Source organism: Mandrillus leucophaeus, unplaced genomic scaffold (genome assembly GCF_000951045.1).
Source record: "Mandrillus leucophaeus isolate KB7577 unplaced genomic scaffold, Mleu.le_1.0 Scaffold40, whole genome shotgun sequence".
NCBI classification, from domain to species: domain Eukaryota; kingdom Metazoa; phylum Chordata; class Mammalia; order Primates; family Cercopithecidae; genus Mandrillus; species Mandrillus leucophaeus.
In genome coordinates, this window is record NW_012104254.1 from 1,498,487 (window position 1) to 1,515,659 (window position 17,173).

Sequence of the window (17,173 nt, forward strand, 5' to 3'; positions counted from 1 at the left end):
TTGAAATTAACATACTAATCAGATTAACAGCAGAAGTTATCTTCTCAATAATAAGGAAATAAAATCAAAAGAAGTAATATTTGCTTAGCACTTGCTTTTAAAGTGTTCCATAAAGTATCTCATCTGACTACAACAGTAATCCATTTCTCTGCAGCCTAAAAACGGATCACTTCATTTATTCTCAGGCATTTTTATTAAGTGACCACAAGGGTAGATAGCTCTATAGTAACTTCCCAACATAAAAAAGTCTATATGGAGAAGGTCTGGTCCATCTTAAAAGGCAATCTATAGAAACATGCTAACAAATAACCACAGCGATTAAATCTTCAGTTTCCTGTTCATTCACAGTCCAAAGACAGTTTGCACGTAGGCAGTAAACCCTCCATGACCTATTCTCTTTCCTCCTTTCTTCTCTGATCTTGGGTCTTCCACATTCTTCCTAATTCCCTTTTATTCCAAACACTGTCTTCTTCCACAAGTTAAATGGTAAAATTCACTCACAAAAGTAAACTGGCTGGTCTATCTTTTGAAACCACTCATTACATTTTCTTAAATTATGAACTTCATTTTGACACAATGATGTTTTATAATTTATTCAGTAAGTACAACATAAACTAATGCCTTCTTAACTATATGACAAAGTATTTGATCATGATCTACTTAATCACAAAAGCTTTGAAACTTGGCATGACAAAGAGAGCAACATGATGAATAGTAAGTAGATAATATTTCCCCGGGAACATTAGGTGAGGTAATCCAGCATAGAGGAAAGAACATGGACTCTGGAGCAAGAACAGACTTAAAATGCCATCTCTTTCATTTCATAAATGCAAGGCCTTAGATAAATTAACTTCTCTAAGCCTCTAGTTCCTCAACTGTAACATACATATAGTATCACTCACTTTTCAGAGCTGTTGGGTGAGATTTAAATGACATAATGTACATAAGCTTTAGCATGGTTCCTGCCATATTAGGACGTATTCAATTAAAACTCCTACTACTACTATCACTAGAATTCCTAGCTGGGAATTCAAAATAGGGTGAATATTTCATTCAACATGAACTACCAAAATAAGCTTGAATTTTGCCAAACGATGTCAAATTTTAAGCCAGGTCACTTGTGCAAATAACCTTTGCTGCGGAACTGTATCAGCTCTTACACGCTTCAGGATACTCTCTTGGAAAATATTTACAACAGGTTAACTCAGCTGTATTCCTTCTGGAAAATAGCTACCAAAGCTTCCGGCAGATGTTAAATAATACTTTTTTGTTTTGTTTTTTGAGACACAGTCTCTCTCTGTCATCCAGGCTGGAGTATGATGACACAATCTCAGCTCACTGCAACCTCTGCCTCCCAGGCTCAAAGCAATCCTCCCACCTCAGCCTCCCGAGAAGCTGAAACCACAGGCCCATACCACTACATCCAGCTAATTTTTTTTTGTATTTTTGTAGAGATGGGGTCTCACCATCTTACCCAGGCTGGTCTTGAACTCCTGGGCTCAAGTGATTTGCCTGCCTGGGCCTCCCAAAGTGCTGGGATTACAGGTGTGAGTCACCATGCCCGACCTTAATATACTGCTTTTTATTAAAATGGCATTTGTAAGTGACATTATAAACAAGTAAACTAAACAATTAGTGGCATTCTTAATCAGACATTCTTTTGACCTGAACATTTATAATCTCTGTAAAAACTACCATTGAGCAGTTCTGACTAATGCAAACTACAATGAGGTTGGAGCCAAAGTTATAACTGGGAAAGAGGTTAGCAGTGTGGAGGAATGAAAGTTAACATGGGATTTTTTCTTCTCTTTTTCGTAAGATCACAAGAGCCAAAAAAAAAAAAAAAACTGAAAAAAAATCCAAAACCAAGATATAAAAGTGTTACATATGTAATTGACATTTACTATGATTTTTATGGATCTAAATTGCACTTAGAAGCAAAGTCAAAAGAAAACCTGTACATGGGTAACATGCACTTAAGGAAAAAAGTAGGATCCAAAAGTAAACTGTTACTTCAATACTCTGCTCAGCAACTTCAAATGAGAACATATGTTCTGGGATAGAAGTAATTGGAGCCAGCCAGTCCTGGTGGCTCATGCCTGTAATTCCAGCACTTTGAGAGTCTGAGGTGGGTGGATCACTAGGTCAGGGGTTCAAGACCAGCCTGGCCAAGATGGTGAAACCCCATCTCTACTAAAAATACAAAACTTAGCTGGGCATAGTGGCAAGCGCCTGAATCCCAGCTACTGGGGAGGCTAAGACAGGAGAATCGCTTGAACCCAGGAGGCAGGAGATTGCAGTGAGCTGAGATCACGCCACTGCACTCTAGCCTGGGAGACAGAGCAAGACTCCACATCAAAAAACAAAAAAAAAAAACAAAAAAAAAAAAAGAAAAGAAAAGAAAATTGGAGTCGACTTCATAGGAGACCATGTGATAAGTAAACAGCAGGTTTTGTTAGGTCAGCCCTCTGAAATGTCCACATTCCTCTGGACTGTGTCATCCCTTTTCTATTGTCATTCAGTCTCCAAACTCCTGTGGCATTAATTTAGTCACATAGTTTTAAAATGTGATTAAACTTTAACGGTGTCACCTAATGAACTAACTTCTAAAACTCTCACACACATCATTTCCTCCCTATTTTCATTGCCATCATCTTAGTTTAATTCTTCATTATTTCTCACCTATTGTGTTACACCAGCCTCCTCTAACTGATCTATGTCCATCCTTACCGTTCTCCAATCCATTCTTAACACTGTAGCCCAAACCTCTCCAACCCAAACCCAATCTGATCATGTCTCTTCCCAGCTTAATTCCTTCAAGGGTTCTCTATCACCAAGCCCCTTCAGCTGCTTCATTTTTCTTTATATTTATCACTACCTGACATACTATATTACTTGTTTGTTCACTGTCTCCACTCCAGCTAGAATATAAGTTCCATAGAGCAGAGTTTGTGTTCACTGCTATATTTTACAAGCATGAATGAATGCATGAATGAATGGACTGATAACCCACAAGCCAAAGACCTCCATGACCTGCCACTGCCCTCCTTTCATTTTATTCTCACCTCTACCAATACTAAATCATCTAGTTATGTAAATACAATATGCACTTTCATGCCCCCTTGCTTTGCCATATGCTGTTTCCTTTGCCTGGAATATAAACTCTCAAACTACCATCAACATTTTAAAACCTTCTCCAGAAAGCTTCCTCTGACCACCCCCACCCACCCACCCCCATATAGAATCTTTCCTTTGTGCTACATTTGTACCTGTATCTACAGTGGCTCTAATCAAACTGCACTGTGTCTCTCACTTCCTAGACTGTGAACTCTTTGAGGCTGAAGACTACTTCTTCCTTTCTTTACCTCCAGTGCCTAGGACAGGACCTTCACAAAGCAACTACTCTATAAATGTTGAAACATATGCATGACTATTCTGTAACAGGAATGAAAATATGGCATTTCAAGAAGTCACTACTCCAGACCATGATGAATTTAAGTATAACCAACCATGCGATAAAACAATTACAACCAATGCCATCATCCAAGGTAACAAAAGGGAAAGACTAATAACAAATCACAAAATTATTCCAAAATAATTGACATATAGGCATACTCACACCTTATTAGATATATACTGTGGTTCCTTCTTCCTCCACCATTTGTCTTCCCTTTAGGCTGGATTCTGTAGCTGGCAACTGGAGGCCCAGCTAAGCAGGCAGTAGAAGGGAGACTTGGGTTCCTCATGAATAATCTTTCAAGTATATCACCTTCTGTGGAAGCTTTTGATGTGTCATCTAAGTTTCTGTGTTCCCTCATATTTTAATAAAAATCTCAAAGTACCAGTACAGGACTAGATTTTACCATGAGCCATCTAACCCTGAACCAAAGACCAGAGCTTCCAACTAGCTATAATCTATGCAATAAATGGGTTACAATTGTGCCTCAACTATTGATGCCTTCAGTCCTTGGAGCAGCCACACAGGGCATCCCTGACCATTTCAACTATAGGAAGACTCATCCATCATCTTGGTGTGCCTTACAAGCATTACTATTTTTTCTTTGAACACTGTAAACCAAGCCATTAAATCTAACCATAAGGAAAACCTGCCCTCCTTACTTGGTTCTAAGAGTGTGAATCTGCATAAAATGTACAATCACACACATGCATACAAATGAGTAGACATAAATGTACATGAAACCATTTAGAAAAGTTTTAAATCCAATGACAGCTATTAATAATATAACCTCAAGTGAAGCCAGGAGACAAGATGAAATCCTTTATTCCTCCCCTCCCCACCACTCGGTAATCAAGTTATGGAAAATTTACCTCCTAACATTTTCTCAATTAAGTTGCCTACTCCCAAAAATTTGCCTTAGTTCAGAATCCCAGCATTTCCCCCTGGGATAATAGTCTCCTAGTCTCTCTGCCTTTGGACACAGTGAAAATTGCAGCTACCATTCTTTGAAAGGTTATGTGACAGGCATTGCACTAAACACTTGATCATTTAACTCTATTTTTTTCAATTCTCACAGCAACAGTGCAAAACAGGATTACTGTTCCCGTTTTCACAAATGAGGGGGACTGAAACTCTGAGAGGTTAAGTGATTTGCCGAAGATCATACATACAGTTGAAACTGTGTAGTGGAAATTCAAATCCAGGTCTATATTCCCAGCCACTATATTGCCAAAATGCTCAACTGTCTTCAATTTGCTCCCAGTGTGACCTTTATCAAAGGTAAATCTAATCATGTATTGCCCCACGTAAAATCTGATAAATAAGATTCACCTTTTCAGTCTTCATCCCACGTCATTCTCATACTCTACTGCTACACTTAAGTCTCAGCAGTTCCCTAATTTGTCTTTAACTTCTTTGACTGTGAACATACTGTTTGTATGCCACGAAAAATGTTCCCCTCTGGCAAACTATTACTAATGCAAACATCCAAAATTTACTCAATCTTTACTTTGGAACATCTTTGCACTAACAAACACCAACCTAAATCTGGATTAAATGACCAGGTGCTATAGTTCTCAGTTAAGTTTCTCATAACGCTGTATTGTAATTTTACCTACTAAGCTATTCCTTCCTTAAGAGTAAATACTATATTTTTAAATTTCTGTATTGCTGGCACAGTGTATTTTGTAAAGACTCATGTATGTTGAATTAATTCATCAGAAGCAAGTATAGCTTAGGAACTTGGCCATTAAGTCAATTTGATGTGCTTTCGAATTCTAATCTGTCACACAGCTATCTGCTAAGCCTCCAGCAGACTTAACTTTAATGTATTCATCTGTAAAATGGGAGAAAACCGCGCATACCTCATAGCATGGGAAGAAACAAAGATTTAGCACAACCTTTGGCACACTTAAAAGTACACTTTAAACATTAGCTACATATTTTTTTCACTCTCGGTTTATCCACGGTGACAAAGCCACACGTCAGAAAATAGCTTCTCCTAATAGTTTTCATCAGAGATTAAGGAGATCGAGACCATCCTGGCTAACACGGTGAAACCTTGTCTCTACTAAAAATACAAAAAAAAAAAAAAAAAAAAAAAAAAGAAGATTTCTCCAAAAACATCTAAAGTCAAGATCTCTTACAAACATCCCTCATCGGTAGACCCTTGTCATTTAGCTTCTGGTTACACACAGCTCAGTAGCTATACCACCACACCTTAAACCACTAGCTAGTGTTTGCAGTTTATGGTTTCTTACCATTCATCGGTTTCCTCCCTCAAAGTCAACACATCTTGCTGCTAAGCAAGCGGAACTTACCCCACAGATACCAGTCAGCACCTTTTTCCAGGGCACCATCAGTTTCCCCCACAGCAGCCTTTCGCGAATTAGAAAGATCCCTATGATCCATCATCTAGTACAAACTTAAATCTCCTCGGAGCAAAATAGAACCTCTGCTACCCATTCCAAGACCTCAGCACCCAAACTATTACTTCAAGATAAAGAATGAATTCCCGGCACTAAAAGCTCAGGAAAAAGGAACCCTTTAAATCCTCCTCCAATTAGAGTTCTTCAAGTCTGTTTCCCTCACATAGTGACCAAAATCCACCATCCCATCCCGCCCCCTTCCTGACAGAATCCAGGGTCTAGTCTACTCTCTCGAAAGAGAGGTGGGTCCCTACTTTCAGGGACCGGGATGCCTTCCGCCCACCCGTTTCACTTCCTTTCCCACCTCGCCTGCACTCCTTCAGCGCAGGCCCGGCCTGGTCCCTCGCCGCTAACTCCTTCCACACCCCGCTACTCACCGTTTCTTCGGGATGGTGCCCGACTCCTGCGCAGCGGGAGTGGCCGTGGGCGCCGCCGTGGCCGCCGACGCGGCTCTCCGCGCTTTGCACTCATTGGTACTCAGAGCCTCCCGGGGCCGGCCCAGCAGATGGCCGGAGAGAACCCGTAGCCTCCGCCCGGGGCGGTCCGGGTCCCGGTCGCGGTCCACTGCAGACCCGTAGCTCGCGCCCGCGCCCGCGCCCGCGCCCGTCCCACCCGCTGCAGCCACCGCCTCCGCCATGGCTACCGCCTTGTGCCGCCGCCCGGAACCGCTGGGCGCGGGTGAAAGGTCACTCATAGCGGCGCCCGGCGCGACCATTCGCTGCGGCGCATCCCGGCAGCCACCGCGGCGACTTGGCGGCGGGTGCCATGCGCCTGGAGCTTCACGTTCTCTGCCCCCACCCACCGCGCCGGCGCTCTCTGGTCACGCCTTGGGAAGCGCGCACCTGCCAAGCAGGTGAGTTCGAGCTGACTCCAGATTAGCTCAGCCGGGGCCAGCTGGACCAAGAGCCAAACTACGTCTGCCCTCGAGATGTCCTAGAACCCTGGGTGGTGTCCTTAGGTGTGGCCTGGGGGCTTTCGAGGGCAGATCCCTTGCAGCACGAGAAGTGAGCAGTGCTACTGGACCTGATGGATCCAGCGGCATCCTTTTCCTGAAAGAGAGTCTAATGTTCCACCTGTGCTCTTCCTCCCTGCGGGGTCACCAAAGTAACTCAAAGCTGACCATCATTGCCTCTAACCATTAGAGCAAATAACTTTATCATTTTCTTATTTCTCACCACCTATTTCGTGCCTGGCACTGTTTTTAATGCTAGATCACAAGTAAGTACAGAAAGTGAGTTGCAACTTAAGTTCTGTTTTCATTCATTACTGGATCCTAATCCCTTCCTAACTCTCTAACAGAGACAAAGTTTCTTATTGGTACAGATAAAAATTACCCAAGAGCTGTTAAGACATCTCAGTTATTTACAGATTGAATTCATTTCTGGAAGATAGCACGTGAAAAGTGCTCCTCACCTATTTTTCAGCCAGTGTCTTGCATAAGAATTCGACAAAAACTCACATACACTGGCCATTGTCATTCTCCATCCTGTCGCCACTTTCACGTCACGCTTTCCTAACAAGAAAAATATTGGCAATGAAATCTGAAGAACACCACATCCGTGAGACTAGAGACTAACAAGTGCTCTCTAGGGTGTCGCCAGCTTCTAAAATTGAGATTATGCCTTTACAGTGAACTTCCAAAGAGGCTCAGACTGGTTAAAAACTATCAATTAAAGGCTAAGCAAATTGTTGGAGGGCCAGCTCTAGCCTGTGACCTGTTTTTACACAGCCTTCATGCTAATGGTTTCTGTATTTGAGAAGGGTTGTTAAAAGAAAACAGGAAATTTTTTAAAAGAATATGCAACAGAGACCTTATGTGGTCCCACAAGCCCCAAAATATATGTTACCTGGCCTTTACAGGAGGTCCTAATGTCCTCTAAAATTCATATACAAAGAGATGCCAAACCGTTGAAAAGTCTAAATGTTTAGCAACAGAGAAATGGTTAAATAGTCAATATGGTAAAATACTTTTTCAGCTATTAAAATAATTTAGTACAGTTGTAGAAACAAGAAAGAATTATGAATTTGGTAAATATAAAAAATGGCCATAACCTAGGCATCATATACCTATCTCTTTAATCAATCTTTGCAGCAACACAATGACATGTTTTATTATCCTTGTTTTGTAGATGAAGTCTCAAGGAGAGTAAGAAGCTTTTCTTAAATAGCTATATTTTATCTCAAATACCATATACTTCATGTTATTGTCCTTATTCCACCATTAGAGTTTGGGGACATTAACTTTGTATGTTAAAATTACTTATATAGGCTTGGGGTTTTTGTTTTTTATTTTATAGATTCTGAAATTGAACTTTCTAAAATAAATTTTCACTTTAGTTATAAACTGTACTCCTGGTTCTTAAGGATTGAGTTCTGGGAAGAATTTCAGAGATTGCCACCACAGCTATCAGGACCTCATTCATGAGGTGCAAGAACATGAAACACATATAGCACTTTCCTAGGTATTTATAACTGAAAAAAGAGAATCTTTAGTTGATCTTGTGTAATTAAATATCAAAGCATGCAAGCCACTAGTTTCTGGCTTTTGCGTACTTTGTTGCCTACCCTCACAACAAAGAAGTTGTACCTGATTGACATTTCCAGTATTCAGCTGATGCTCAGAAAAGTGGCTATATGCTCCTACATATTTGATAACAGAAGAAAAATACTAGCTTCCTTTCCTTTACTTGATTTCATTGTCAATTAGAGGAGTTGTCTCTTATTTAAAAATTTTAAAACCCACTTTGCCTTCCAATGTGATGTACATAATTCTAATGATGTTCTTTTTGTCTTGCACAATCTGAAGAAAGCCACACTCATCTCCTCTGACCTGATAAAGCAGTCTCCAGAACAGATAGATGAAGGTGGCACAATCCAATAATTAATGAGCCAAGAATTATTCCCGCATACTAGCTCCTCAGTTCATCTAGGCATTACCTCCATTTCCTCATGTTTTACCTCCTCCTTTATCTTTAGAATCCAATCTCAGATGTCACTGATGAAGTTGTTACAGAGAAATACAATAACAGCTGTCTAGACCTACCAGTTATTGAATTGAGATGTCCTGTAGCCTTTGATACAGTAGGTCATTTTTTGTTTTTGCAAGAATGTAATCCCCTGATTCTCCATGTGTTCCTTGAATGGGGTAGAAACTGAGCTCATTTTCCCCTCCCTTTTATGCTTCCCTGTACTCCACCAAGGTGCCACTGTCATCCTGTTCCATCAACCTCAGGATTATTTTCAGCCTTTTCTTCTTTTGCCTTTAATATTAAGTACATCAACAGTACATTATCCTCTGTGTCTCTTAAATCTATTCTTTCCCTGAGAATTTATCCTCTTGGTTATTATTTATCATATACTGCCTTTATATGTTAATTAACTTTTCATTTACTCATGTCTGTTTCTTCTAGTAAGCCATAAACTCCATGAAGGCAGAGTTCATATCCCATGTAAGAATCTGAGACTTATACTTAATTTATAAATGACTCATCACTTTGAATTTGGGGAGAGACACTGAGCCAGAGTCCCCATAGGAACTATTTTCCTCTTTTCCCCCATTTGAAAATGCCTAGCTAACGGAGGTTTCAGTGAGCTGAGACTGTGCCACCGCACTCCATCCTGAGCAACAGAGTGAGACCCTGTCAAAAAAAAAAAAAGAAAAGAAAAAAGAAGGAAGAAAGGAAGGAACGAAGGAAGGGAGGGAGGGAAAGAAAATGCCTAGCTAATACTTAATGTACAAAGTTACCTCATAGAAGAGCACTTTCCAAGATGATGGGAATGTTCTGTATCTGTACTGTCACTGCTAGTCATATATGACTATGAGCACTTGAAATGTGGCTAGGAAAACTGAGAAACTGAATTTTTAATTTTAATTAATTAATTTAAACTTAAATGGCTTTATATGACTCATGGTGACTATATTTGATAGCACAGTTGCAGAGTTTAAGTTATTGGTGCCTGGAGATATCAACCTTACCTTTCCCCTACTACTGTTATAACTCACACTGGGGTATGGAGAAGAAAAATATGCAAGAAGTATTTGTCCCTTGCATACTGACCTAGGGCTGTAAATGTATTTTTTTCAGAAAAAAAAAATGCTATAAATGATTAGGTGTGGTCAAAATAATACCATTTCCAGTACATTATGGATTAGATAGGCTTTTATAAGCCAGCTTGCTGATCTAACCATCAGAAATAAGTTTCTTTCTATGTAATGTGCAAATCAAAGATAAGTCTTGGGAATGGTAAGAAAAAGGGTTTCCATAAGGTTTCCAAGCCTATGCAGTTACCTCCTTTCTGATTCACCACCTCCTTTGTAACACAGGCTCTGTAAAAAAGTTAAGACATTCTAAGAGTTATTTGACTAACGTAAAAGAACTATTTAATGGTTCTGAGAAAAATCAGACAATGAGGAGGACTTGATTTTTGTGCTAGATCTCCAGATATTAAGAAATTGTTCAAGCACTATCAAGTCAAGCTCACAAGGATCTGTTAATTTTTACCTGACTCCCTGGAGTGCTCAATCTCACACTACTAAAATACTTTAAATGTAAATGTAGTTAACTGCTTCCTTGTCTAAATTGAGATATAGGTATGCTTCTTGCCAACTCTCAGAAGGCAAAATGTATAAATTTTGCAGATATTAACAGAGTAACAAAAAGCTTTCTTTTGGGTGATAAAAAGCTTAATGTAAACCAAAATCGCACTAGTAGAAAAACTACTGATTATATATATTATATGTATTTTAAATATGTGTACAATAATGAAAACATAGACAGTAAAAGCATTCATTACTAGGTGCTATGAGATGCAAAAGTATTTAAGCCAATTTCTCATTTACATGGTGTAATCAGGCTAGTAAGGAGTCAGTCTGTAAGTGGGAAAAAAATTATGTAATACTATTGGTGGGAATAAGTATGAAGGTGACCTTGACGAAGAGTTTCCTACCACCTCTCCGTACAAAAGTAGAACCCAAGCAGGATATCCTGAATTCATGCTACCAGAGGAACAGATATTTCACATGAAGCCAAGTCCATCGAGATTCTTGTGATTCCCACAAAAATTAAAACCTCAGTGAATATCACTTTTAGGTAGGCCATCTCAACAAACCTGTTCTTTCTGAGTCCTGGGACACTTGGCTCTTGATAACTTGGCTCTTAATTGGGAGCAGACCACATGCACAGAAACAAGCAGTAAATGTATGACCTGTAATTTTAAGTGGAGTGGATTTATTTGCATTCATGACATCTAACTTGAGGCACAAAAAAAGTCTAAATAGGATAGATTAACTCCTGGAATCATGCACCAAATTTCTTTATTGCTCTGATTTTTATTACTTGTCTTCAGAACTTCTGAGTGATCCCTAAATATAGGAATTCTTGGATTTTTATACCCTTTTTTTGTGAAACATAACACAGAGAAAAGTGAACCAAAGCATAAATTATCACAAATCAAGTACCCTTAATTTACCATCTAGATCAGGAAGTAGAACATTACAGAATCCAGAAGTCCCCCTTATGCTCTCTCCCAATCGCTTTATGCACTCTCCCTGCCTACCAAAGATAACCATTGTCCTAGTTGTATGATAAGCACTTCCTTGTTTGTTTTTTATGGTTTTACCAACTAAGCATGCATCCTTTACCTGCTCCTGTTTTTTGCATTTATATAAATAGAAGCTTATGATATGTTCTTTTGTGTCTGGTTTCTTTCATTCAACATTATCTTTATGAGTTTCAATAATATTGTTGTAGTTGTGCATTTATTTTCTTTGCTGTATAGTATTCTGTTGAATCCATATATCAGAGTTTATCTTTTCAACAATTAATGGATGTTTGAAGTGTTTCCAGTTTCATACTACTATGGATAGGGGTTGCTATGCACATTGTTGTAGATGTCTTTAGGTGGATAGGCATATGAATTTCTGTTGAGTATCCATCTAAGAGTGGAATTCCTAGGTCAGAAAGTGTACATATGTTTAACTGTGCTTAACTGTAACAGATAATGAAGCACCAATCCGTTTTCCAAAGATATTCCAAAGATATTACAAAGATATTACAAAATCCAGAGATATTACAAAATTTACTACCCCAGTAGTATATGGAAGTTCCCATTGCTCTAATATGTTATTGCCAATCTAGTTATTTTCAGTCACTCTGATAGATGTGTACTCTTATCTTACTGTGGTTTTAATTTGCAGTTCCGTGATTACTTAGTGAGATCAAGCACCTTTTTATGCATTTGTTGACTATTTGGATGTCATTATTTTTGAAACTACTGTTCTAGACTCTTATTCATCTTTCAGTTGGTTACCTTTAATCATCGTATTGATTTGTAAGAATTATTCATATATTTCAGATATGAGCCTTTTTCAGATAGATGTATTGCAAATTTCTAACTTCATTATGTGATTTGCCTTTTTATTTGCCTAATAGTGATGTTTGAGGAGCAAAAGATGTAACTTTCATTGTGATCAAATTTACCAACCTTTTCCTTTATTTAATATTTTTTGTGTTCTGTTTAAGATATATTTTCCTGCTTTGAGGTAGTGAAGGTAATTCTCCTGTATTATCTTCTAGAAGCCTTATTTTTATAGGGCTTTTTTTACTTTCTTATCTTTATCGATTTGCCTTTCATATTTATGTCTATAGTTCACCTGGAATTGATTTTGGTGTTTATGGAATAGAAGTCAAGATTTTTTTACCCCACATTGGTATGGGGGGTTGTCTCAGCACCACTTGTTGAAAAGATCTTGTTTGACATTGCCACCTTTGTCATCGATCAAGTGTCCATATAAGCACTGATCTATTGCTGGGCTCTCCGTTCTGTTCCATTGGTTTATGTATCAACTTTATATGAATATCTTAACTATTATATATTCTTCTAGATCTTTTACATAGAATTGCATCATTTGTGAATAATGACAGTTGATTCCTTCCATTTCAATTGTTATATCGTGTGCTTTTTCTTGCCTTACCCAGCTGGCTGGGACCTCCAGTGCATTGTTGAATAGAAGTTTAGATAATGGCAACCTTATGATGTTCCTGATTTCCAAGGGAAATCTCTCCACGTTCACCATTGTTTGTAGTAGAGTTCTGATGTTTTGCTTTTTTAATAAACCTTTTAGCAGATTAAGGAACTCCATTTTTGATCATGGCTTGCCAACAGTTTTTATCATGAATGGATATTGAATTTTAGCAAATGTTTTTTCTTGCCGGGCTGGGTGGCTCACGCTTGTAATCTCAGCAGTTTGGGAGGCGGAAGCAGACAGATAACTTGAGGCCAGGAGTTCAAGACCAGCCTTGCCAATATGGCAAAACCCCATCTCTACTAAAAATACAAAAGTTAGCCAGGCGTGGTGGCACACACCTGTAATCCCAGCTACTCAGGAGGCTGAGGCAGGAGAATCACTTGAACCCGGGAGGCAGAGGTTGCGGTGAGCTGAGACTGTGCTATTGTACTCCAGCCTGGGTGACAGAGCAAGACTGTGTCTCAAAAAAAAAAAAAAGCATGGGCTGGTGACAGGGGTGGCTTCTGTATCTGTTGAGATAATCATATGATTTTTCTCTTTTATTCTGTTGGTAAGGTAAATTATAAGGATTGGCCTTCTGCTATTAAGCCAACCTTGTAATCCTGGCATAAACCCAACCTGGTCATGAGGTATTGGCCTTTTTATATATTACTAAATACAGTATACTAAAATGTTGTTTAGGGATTTTTGTATTTATATTTAAAAGTATATTTATATTTAAAAGTATATAATTTAAAGTGTATTAAAAGTATATTTAAAAGTAATTTAAAAGAAATTTTTCTTTCTCTAATATTCATGTCAGGTTTAGCTGACCTCATGAAACAAGCTAATGAGTACTCCTTTGTTTTCTAGTGTCAAGAAGAGTTTGTATAAGATTGATCATTATTTCTTCCTTAAATGTTTGGTAGAATTCACCAAAGAAACAATCTGAACCTAGAGTTTTCTTTATGGGAAGGTTTTTATTCATAGATTAAATAACATAATGCTATTAGGATTTTCTATATATACTGTTTGTTTTTTCTTTACTTTTTTTTTTTTTTTTTGAAACAAGGTCACTCTGTCACTGGAGGGCAGTGGCATGATCATAGGTCACTGTAACCTGGAACTCCTGGGTTCAGATAATCTTCCCACCCCAGCTTCCTGAGTAGCTGGAATTACAGGTGCGTGCCACCATTCTGGCAGGTTTTTTTTACAGACTATATCTCTAAGGGGTATAAATTTCTCTCTAAGCAATTCACTTTATTCCTTCAAGTTTTGATAACTATATTTTCGCTATTATTCACTTATAAATAGTTCACTTTTGTATTTAAAAAGAATAAATATTCTTTCTTGTTTGGGAGTATAGGGTTCCGTATAATGCTTGTTCAAATTTGCTTATTGTATTGTTTAAATATTTTAAATCGTAGGTATTTTATCTACTTATTCTATCAGTTATTGATGAAATATTCCACTATTATGGATTTATTCATTTTTCCTTGTAGGTCTGCTAATTTTTATTTTCTCTATTTTGAAGCTATGTTGTAGATATATCAAAATTATTATATTTTTCTGGCAAACTGAACCTCTTATAATTATCAAGTGTCCCTCTTTGTTTCTGATAATGGTTTTTGTTTTAAAGTTTAACTACACCAGCTTTGTGAGTGTGTGTATGATTCCATCCTTTAACTTTTAATCTTTTTGTATGCATATATTTTAGATGTGTCTCTTGTAAACAGCATTTAGATGTTTTCACCAATCTGAGCATACAATCGTGGGTCATTGAGCCCATTTTAATGTAACCAAATTAGTAATATAGTTGGTATAATGGCTAAGAGCAGTGGCTTCAGTGCTACACAGACCTAGGTTTGAATATTGGCTCTACCATGGCCAAGTGTGTTGTCTTGATCTCTGGGCTTGTTTCTCAGAAGCATTAAGGATTAATGAGCAAAAATATAAATTCTAAGTGCAATTATGGAAGGGGAAGTGAAGCTGTTATAAGGAAGACAGTCTTCCTGGAAAAAATTAATTATTGGTAGAGGGAAGAGAAATAAAGATAAATGGGTAAGGTGAGACCAACTGTGGGAGCATTGAAAACTTAGCAAAAGAGCAAAAACTTTTGCTGGTGGGAGCTTTTATAAGCTCTTGAGCAGGGAATTAGCATGACAAGCCTGAAGAGATCACTACTTTGGAATTTTCTCCCAAGTGGAAGTCAGTCTGTTGGGTATACCTGAGAACCTGTTGGCCATTGTAAAAAGTTGTACTGAGAAAAGATGAAGACCTAAACAACTACAAAAAGAAGATTACAGTGTTTGAATGACAGGAAAGCATTGAACTATGGTTAGCTGTCTTTTGCAGTAAAGAGCAGTGAGTTAGCTCAGGAAGTGAAGATGTTTAATGTGAAAGTGGCTGCAGGTAGTTCCATGTTGTGTCACAATGCCGTTCACTGTGCTCCTGGATGTCACAATTGACCTAAAGTATACAGGGAAAAAGAAAGCGACTTTTAAAATTAGCCAAATAGTTGGGAGAGAGTTGAAAGTACCTTATGTATAATTTCCCTTCTGCTAACTTAGTATGCAATCTAAAATTCTTGATTTCTTGATTTTTTTCATATTTTAAGTAGGAATAATTTGTGACTTGCCTACATCTCAGATTTATTGCAAAATGATAGATGCACAAGTATTTTGGGAACCCAAGTCAAAAATCACTTTAAAATAATTATTTTTATTGGAAAATATATATATAATCAAGATTTTGTATTTACCAATATCAATAATCTAAAGCGCGCGGGGTGCAGTGGCTCACACCTGTAATCCAAGCACTTTGGGAGGCTGAACTGCACTGATGGCTCGAGCCCAGGAGTTCAAGACCAGCCTGAGCAACATGATGAAACCACACCTCTACAGAAAATATAGAAAGTTAGCCAGGGGTAATGGCGCGTGCCTGTAGTCCCAGCTACTAGGGGTGGGTGGGGGGTTTGAGGCAGGAAGATTGCTTAGTCCTGGGAGGTCCAGGCTGCAGTGAGCCATTATCACACAACTGCACTCCAGCCTGGGCAACAGAGTGAGATCTTATCTCAAAAACAAAACAACAACGACAACAATAAAACACCTCTAAAGCAGCAATTCTTAAACTTTTTAGTCTCTAGGATCCCTTTATAATATTAAAAATTGAGACCTAGCCAGGTGTGGTGACTCACACCTATAACCCCAACACTTTGAGAGGCTGAGGTGGGAGGATCACTTGAATCTGCGAGTTTGAGATCAGCCTGGGCAACATAGGGAGACCCCCATCTCTACAAAAAATTAAGAAATTAGCCAGTCGTGGTAGAGCCTGCCTGTAGTTCCAGCTACTTGAGAGGCTGAGGTAGTGAGGTAGGAGGTAGGGGCTGCAGTAAGCCATGATCACACCACTGCACTCCAGCCACGGCAACAGAGCAAGACCCTGTTGCAAAAAAACAAAAAAAATTAAGACCACCACGCCCCACAAAGAGCTTCTGTTTATATCTATGCAACTATATTAGAAATTAAAATTGAAAAATATTTAAAGTCTTGATTTATCAGTTTACTTAGAAATAATGATAAACCAATGCATATTATAATAGCATATTTTATTAAAAATAACCGTATTTTTCAGAAAAAAAATGAGAAGAATGATATTCCTTTACATTTTCATAAATATCTTTGATACCTGGCTTCTGACTTAGTAGAAGACAGCTGGGTTCTCATATCTGCTTCTGAATTCCATCTTTTGAGATATCACATGCTGTGTAACCTCTGGAAAACTCCACTCTATGCTCATGAAAGCATGAGAGTGAAAAAGACAAATAATGTTTTAGTCTTATTATGAAAATAGTTTTGACCTTGCTGACCCACTGAAAGGGTCTCAAGGACCCACAGGGGTTTCCAGATGACATCTTGAGAACTGCAGCTCTAAAATATTTCTAAAAACATCTGCTAAAACATGCACTGAGGAAGCTCTAGACAGCCAATTGCCAGAAGTAATATGTAATGCCACTATTAATTTTAAAAAGTTGCAAAAAATATTTAAGGAATAATTTCATATATTGATATGTATGAAATATATATATTTCAATTTCATATAATCACATTTTGAAAGTCATAAGCAATCACATAGTGAAAGTCATTCCTACACTTCAAAATCAAATTTCCAAATCCAACCCAGATATGAACACAAACATAATTCCTATAAATGGGATAGCTGAATTTAGTGTGACTTTCGTGATATAACATGATTAAAGTTACTTTGTAAGATCTGATTCAC

The 17,173-nt window shown here is 38.2% G+C and overlaps 2 protein-coding genes across 3 annotated transcripts in view; one reads left to right on the top strand and one right to left on the bottom strand.

The window, feature by feature from the left end:
- AGPS (alkylglycerone phosphate synthase) overlaps positions 1-6,663 on the bottom strand; it is a 175,811-nt gene extending 169,148 nt beyond the window's left edge. Inside the window, exon 1 of one of the 2 annotated variants that reach the window (XM_011991846.1) lies at positions 6,264-6,663. In XM_011991846.1, the coding sequence (XP_011847236.1) occupies positions 6,264-6,601 (338 nt within the window). In that variant the 5' untranslated portion in view covers positions 6,602-6,663. Of the gene's footprint in view, positions 1-6,190 lie in introns of both variants that reach the window. The other variant, XM_011991847.1, reaches the window with a different exon arrangement.
- NFE2L2 (nuclear factor, erythroid 2-like 2) overlaps positions 6,622-17,173 on the top strand; it is a 154,776-nt gene continuing 144,224 nt past the window's right edge. The window contains exon 1 of the mRNA XM_011991838.1: positions 6,622-6,739. The gene's annotated coding sequence lies outside the window, so the exon portion shown is untranslated. The remainder of the gene's footprint in view (positions 6,740-17,173) is intronic.